At 31.3% G+C, this 7,582-nt stretch overlaps 1 protein-coding gene across 1 annotated transcript; it reads right to left on the bottom strand.

Annotated features, from left to right (window-relative positions):
* Positions 1-1,774: 1,774 nt before the first annotated feature.
* Positions 1,775-4,776, bottom strand: NIP1;2 (NOD26-like intrinsic protein 1;2). Its single transcript, XM_022035158.2, has 5 exons — positions 4,264-4,776; positions 3,863-4,087; positions 3,029-3,226; positions 2,627-2,688; positions 1,775-2,340 (listed from the first exon to the last, which is right to left on the bottom strand). The coding sequence occupies exons 1-5, from the start codon at positions 4,417-4,419 to the stop codon at positions 2,124-2,126; spliced, it is 858 nt and encodes a 285-aa protein (XP_021890850.1). The 5' UTR covers positions 4,420-4,776; the 3' UTR covers positions 1,775-2,123.
* Between the last annotated feature and the right edge of the window lie 2,806 nt (positions 4,777-7,582).

Genomic DNA, 7,582 nt, shown 5'->3' with positions numbered 1-7,582 from the left:
ATACTACATATATAAATCATAATATTTTTTCTCTAACTATAATTAAATTCAATAGTTTAAAAAATTATAACCTATTTTTTATTTTTCGGATAAACAATACAAATAATCAATACTGAAAAATTGTATAATTTTCTTAAAAAATACAATATAAACTCATCTAGAAAAATTATAAAATCTTAAAAACAATCTAATCATCTTGATTCAAATGAAATCATATATCTTCGAAGATTACAATCGAGGAACTTTGACTGAAATTTATCAATACGCTATGACTTTGATTTAAGAATTTTTTTTTTTAGAAAAAAAATTGATTCGGAAAAATTTGTTGATTGTTTGAATAGTTAGCCAAATTATTAAAATAAGAATTAAATTCTATTTTAGCTCCTAATTTATTAGGAACATCCAAAGAATTAGAACTTTACAAACTTATTTTCAGATTTTATCTCATGTCCAACTATATATATATATATATATGGAAATTGAGATTTAGAGAAAGAAATACATTTAGCCAATTGTATTATCTGCTATTAGTATTAGATAACGATAGATATAATTACAATCCTAAATGTTTTAAGTATATTAACAACATTTTATTTAAACTATGCAATAATTTTTTTCCAAAGAAAGACCTACAAAATGGTCTCCCAGCTTATTCCATCAAACGACACCGTTGTGGTGCCGATTCTTTTCTTCCCTTCCAGCTTCACTAAAGAGCAGAGAGAGGCCAAGAGCTTACAGGAAGAAAACAAGAGAGAGAGAGAGAGAGAGAGAGAGAGAACAAGAAAGGAAGCTCGTGGGAAAGAGAAAAAAGACAAAAAAAAAAACTGAGAAAATTGTGGTGAGTAGAGGAGAAAGATGAGGATAAAGTTGTCTATGCAAAAAAGGTCAACCAGATGATATCACTACAACAAAAGGAGAAGAATTCCCGGCGCTTTCTCCAGACACTGTGGCTAAAATATGATTATAATTGACTCTACTGTTTTCGAAGACATAATGTTAATATATTCATGTAGACACATTATTTTATAGTTATATTAGACATATTTTGCTGTCATTCGAGATTATCAAAAAAAAAAAATGAGAAATTAGATTGAAATTAATAGGTATATTCATAATGAAGAAATTTTGTTGCTATATAGTCAATAAATCATGTTTACTTGGCTCAAATTGCTGTCTATATTACAAAAGCATCTGCAATAAAAGGTTAACAAGAAGTAGAAAAGAAAAGGAAAAGTAGAACTAGAAGAAAGTATGAGAATAAAACGTCGTACTTCTATTTGAAGAAGAGTTGTCAAAAGATAATATATCTTTATTTGAAGGAGTCGCAGGTAAAGGTACTGACGACAATGAAGCAGGTGATGAGATGAAAGGAAGCAGCTTCTATTAATAATGACAACAATCAAGGGAACAAGGTAGATGAAGGAGCTTGTAGAGGCAAAGCGATAGAGATGATTAAAAACAGTTGTGGGAGGCATGGCAGACGATCGCAACGAGATGCAGCTGCTAAGAAAGAAATTGTGGTGGCTTGTGAATGACACAGAAGTTCGATGATGTCAAAGCAGATGCACGACTAAGTGTGATATTAGGGTGAAAATGAAATCAGGGCTTTGGTTTCTCCTCTTGTTTTCTTTGTCTTCACTGTGGAAATTGTACTTTTACCCATGTCAGTGTTACGAACTGTTGCCAAGAAGCACTACAATTTTCCATTTGTGGTAGTTAATAGAAACTGTTGTGAATTAATCTGCAGCAAATTCTCTTTTCGTTGCGTTGCATATTCAATCTAAAAAATAAAAATAATTATTATACAAATGAAGTACAAATTATATAAGACTATAATGTATATTGTTTAGATTACAAAAATTTTCCCAAATTCTAGTAGCTACAAGACTTTTTAATAATTGCAGCACATCATTCTAGCCAATTCCAAATTTTTAAGCTACTAAACAAATGATGAACAATTAATGTCCTTTTGATTCTTGATCCAATACCTACCGATAGTAAAAAGTAGGGAAATAAGAAATAGAAAAAATATTCCCCGTTGTTGTCTCCGTTGTAAGCTTCGTAGTGCGTATTAATTATTAACATGAAACAATCGAAACAGCTGCTTGAAGCTAACACGAGCGTCAAGTGGAACAGCTACGTGCACTCTTGAGAAAAGAACTACTCTTGGTAATCTCACGCAGTGGTTTATCTGTATATCTCACCATATTGTAAACCCATGCGCCAGATATTGCTCCAAGAACTGGCGAAAAAATGTATATCCATATCCCTTTGTATCGACTGAACACAATTGCAGGCCCCAGGCTTCTTGCCGGATTCATTGATGCTCCGGAAATTGGCCTAAAAAGTAGGATGTCAAGCTCATCAGTATACAAATTGGTTTGGAGAATTACACCTAGTAGTCTGCTTTCTTTGACTTCCAGATTCTTCCTCTCAAGCATTTGCTCATATTATTACACATAATTGGGTCACTTTGGACCTGGCTTTGGTCAATACCAGCATTATCAATAAAGTAATCAAATGTATCACTCAATTTCTCATAAATGATATAGACTTGAACATTTCATAACCATGACTTAGAATTTTGAATATATATGCAAATCTCAAAAAGAAATTGAATAATCACCCTGCAAACATCACATTGAGTAGCACTGTTGCGCCAACGGCCAGCCCTGCAAGTTCTCCAATCTGCACAAAAGGAGGTTGTATGATTCATGAGATTTCCATCATTTTCATTAGTGACTCAAATAATCTCAAAAACTCATCAAGTCACTATCTTATGATCAATTGTTTGAATTACAATTTTCAGTCAATGGAATATTTGATAGTACATTCACTATTTTTTGAATTATAATTCTAAGTCAGTGAAATATTAGTAGTAAATTCATATAGTATACTTCCGGAGGTGGGAAAGGAAAATGAATTGGCAAGTCAGTCCACCTCCACCACCCACCACATTGACTAACCATATATCAGAATATCTTATCTATAACTGAATTGAGTGATGAGGCGAAGAAATTAAACTAACAGCTCTGTTATCTGTGGCAACACCAGATATAATGAACATGAGGTAGAAGGTGATTATGAATTCAATCCCAAAAGACTGCATGTCAGAACCGGATGGAGCAGTTCCCGTAAAAACTTGATGCTGCCCGTTAAAAAGCAATCGAAGAGTTCCAGCTGCTAGTGTTGATCCTAGCAGTTGAACCAGTATATAAGCCGGTACCTAAGGAGAGATAAGCATTGGAAAATGCAATAAGAAAAATATTTAAGCTCAATTTTGTAGAAACATTGTCAGTCAAGAAGTTGCTTGAAAAGAAAGAAAACTGGTCAAGATTAAAACTGATCCTCAGAAGAATTACCACTTATGTCAGCTTAATATACAGTTGTTGGTTAATAATGTTTTAACAAAGTCGAACTTGAAAAGTACTACAGGAAAGATGATTAGTTGAAGAAAAAAAAAAGAACTTTCCATTTAATATATGAAAAATTACAATACTGATTTTATATAAATATTTCCTAGTTTTTTTATTCTGAATTCATATCTGTTTATTCATGTTTTCATTCGCAGGAGTATGTAAATAACACATTTATGATTGTAAAATAACCAAAGCAAAAATTTATAGGAAACACTAAAACCAGTAATTCTAAAACTTTCTACTTCTATCTATTCATGGTTGACTATTGCATCATTTTCTGAACAAAATACATATAAATTTTTAAAACAAAAAAACCAGAAGAAAACATTAAGATTTCATTTAGGAAACAAAGCCATGGTTTCTTACAAAATCAGAGTAGGTCAGTGTAGCTAAACTACTTGAAGAAAAAAAATGGTGACTGAAATTACTGTGTAGTTTTAAACCTGCTTGAGTGGAAATCTCCTGCAAGAGGCAAAAGCAATGGTGACTGCTGGATTAAAATGAGCACCAGAGATATGACCTACAGAGTAAACCAACACCATTACAGCTAATCCCCATACAATTGATATTCCTGGAAGTGTCACTACTTTCTCATATTCATCATTTACAGCCACTGAAGCACACCCCGCAAAAATCAAGAAGAATGTCCCAAAAAATTCAGCCATTAACTGCAAAACCAACAACAAATAAGCAAAATTTTCTTTTCTTAACAGAATCTTCTATGATTTTATATATGACCATACATGATATTTCTACCAAGTAAAATGGTTTTTGAGAGAAGGACATTAATCAAACAGATAGGGAACAAAAATGGAAGAACACAAAGGAGAATCAATCAAATCACCTTTTGAATGAAAGGTACAGAGAAACTGAGAGCTGAATCTCGTTTCTCAAGAGATTCAGAGGTCGAAGCCGGAAGAGAGTTGTGACCCACATCGCCATCGTTGACATTCAACACAACCCTGTTGTTGTTTGCAGAGTTCATTGAGATCTCAGCCATGGATGATTGATGTTCCCTATCGCTTGTACCACAAAATAGAACAGAGAAAACAAAAAATTTACAGAGGAGACAAAAAGGGTTGACAGCGATCGATCTTCCTTCAAAAAATAATCTGAGCGGGAAGAACAAGATAGAGCATGGACGATATATAAATGTTCAGAAGATCCCAAGAAAAGAGGGAGATAAAAAGAGAGAAAGGAGAGTTTTTTTTTTCCCAGATAAAATCCGAAGTATTTATTGCTACTTTATTGTGATAATTATTGTGTTGGCTATATCGTCTCTATGAATAAATACACACACACACACACACACACATATATACATATAAAGTATACGTAAATCATTTGGAGATATCGTTGAAAAAAGTGGCTGATCAAATAGGTTGTGAACAGAGGAAAAAGCATTGAAGGCTGCTTCAACTGCCCACCGTCTATACAGATTTGCCTTTTAATTTTCTTCCTACTTTCAGAGTCTCAAATGTCTGAAAGAGAAGGCAGCTAATTAAATCATACTCTTTTTCTCAAAATTAAATATAAAATTTGGATTCTGGTATCTTTTATTTTTTGAATTGATGAAAGGTACAATTTTGATATGACCCAAGAATCAGTTTTTGAATAATAATAATAATATTTCAATGATCAAGGAAATTTTTGATTTTTTTTTCTGGATAATTTCAACTAAACAAGCCATTTTAGACTTTGATTTACTCTCATAATTGCCTTTTTATTTAAAAAGAAAGTGCTTATTTTTGTGACCTTTGTTTCCATTCATGTAAATTGGATTTATCAGACTATGACAATTTCGTCCTTGTTCTTATTTACTTTCTAAGTTTATTGGGACAAGATTTAGGTAATGTAATTTTAGATAATATTATATTTTACTATAGAATTTAAAATAATTTGGAATTTTAATAAACTGTCATAATTTTATATTTTATTAAATGCTTAAAATTATAACTTTTCGTATTCTAATTTGTTTTAATGATAATTTAATATATCTAATTTTAAGGTAATTAATGTGGATATTTTACTTATTTTTGTATTTTTTTAAAAAAAAAAGGTATTGCTTAATTAAGTTGGACATGTGCAAGTAAAATAAATAAATAATTCTTTATGAAACAAAATCAAGAAGCAATATAACAAAAATTCTTGTAATAAAATATAAGGTAAAAATAAAATATTATCAGGTAACATAAGAGTAAATATGAGTTTTGAAGGCTCATTAATGCACTTTAAGATGTTGTTTTCTGGGTTTTTCCATAGATTTGAAATGAATAATTTTGGTATGCATGTTTAACCTACTTTACTTGTGAAAAGAAATAATTAACGAGATAGTAATCAGTTAAGTCTTGCCATATATGTTTAGTAGTCTGGTAATCCTCAATTGCACGAAGAATGTCCTTGCTGGTGACATTTAGAACACTTATCATCCTAAGTGGTAAAGAATGAGTCATGCATTTGTTAAAAGGCATTGGATGCTAAAAGCCACATGAAATGCCCAACCTTTTATAAGACTCATATGGTCTTCTGTTGATAAACATTTTGAGAATGACATGTGGCATGGAGAAAGTTATTGACATATTTAATTGTCAACACACTCTCGCTTGTATGTTACCACATCAATCTGTTAGAGATCTAATAATATGTTTAAAATTTAGTTTCTGAGATGGCAAAGTAGATAAACATTGAGAGAAACACAACAAATTGCTCTTATTTCTAAGGGACAAGGTTTTCGAATGACAATAAATCTTTTATTAAGGACAATAAAGGCTAAGAAGCTTAAGTAACTAAATATGCTTGGATAAACTTTCTAATGTGTAAGATCCTATCTTAAGAAGGTTTTTCAATTTTTAAAAGTGACTATTAGAGAAGCATTTTGCTTAAAAGACATTAACTGATGAGCTATCTCTTCTAGTGAGTAATCTCCATCCTAGTTTCATGATGAATGCCTTACTATAGATATCCATATCCATATCCAATAAACCCATGCCCCGTATTTCTAATGATAGACAAATGTTGTCTCATTTAATCAAGTGAAATTTTTATTCCCCACCCTAGATCTCCATATGAATTCAAATGTAAGGCTATTCAATTGGTTATTAAATCGAGGCTGAGAGGGGAAGTATTAGTATAGACTGCAAGAAAATAGTTGAGAGGATAAATTTGGCCAATAGATACCACGAAAAAATAACGAATCTATTAACTAGCAAGACAAGTTTTTTGCTTGGTCAATTATTCTATGATATTTTTGCTTGGTGGTCCTATAGTGAAGTAATATGACCCCTAAATACACCCAAGATTCAGTGTGAGGAAAACTGTATCAAGCCCACAGAGATCTTAAACTAACACCATCCACATTTTTAGAGAAGAATATTTTAGATTTTGCAATGTTAACTCTTTTTTGGAGGGAACTAGTATAGAAGGAATTAAAGTTGGTTTTAATCATGTGTGTTTAGGTCTTTAGTGCTTTCAACGAACAAAATTAAATCATATGCAAAAACATTTGGAGACAATGAAAGGTGATTCAAGTTTAGATTCATTAATTTCTCTCAACGAACCTCGCATGAATTATTTAACTCTGTCTCCAATTTAACAAATTTTTAACAGCATCACCAATAATAACCCATTATTTTTTTATAGAAGCAAGCACGGAGTACATCAGACCTTATAGAGTTAAGAGGACCCATGGATTTGATTATCTCACAATTTTGCTTAACTTACTACAAGGAAGGCTAGGCAAATTGTGATTTTATGGAAGTTTAGACCTATCCTTCTCTTCCTACAAACAGCGTGAACCTTGAAAATTCTAAGCAAGATGCATAGGTTGTAACACTCAAATTTTATTATTTTTATTTTTTAATTTATTTTAATTCATATTATAATTTTAGTTTAATTTTTAATATTTAATTTATAAGATTTTAATTTAATTTAATTTAATAAAAATAAAAATAATAATAATGATAAAATATGGTAAAATTATTTTTGGAATTTAATTGAAATTGATTTTGGAAAAAAGTGGTAAAAATTTGGATTCTGTGGGTGTTTTTGAAAAGAAAATCAAAAATAGGGGGTCAAAACGTAATTTAAGAAAGTTGTACTACGTCAGCAACCACGGCCAACCAGAACATGTCGTGTGGCAAGGAAGCTGACGCGGGACGGAGCCA

Source organism: Carica papaya, chromosome 9, assembly GCF_054855325.1.
Source record: "Carica papaya isolate Zhongbai chromosome 9, ASM5485532v1, whole genome shotgun sequence".
Classification (NCBI taxonomy): Eukaryota; Viridiplantae; Streptophyta; class Magnoliopsida; order Brassicales; family Caricaceae; genus Carica; species Carica papaya.
Note: the sequence above shows the minus strand (reverse complement) of the source record. Positions and strands in the feature narration are given on the sequence as shown.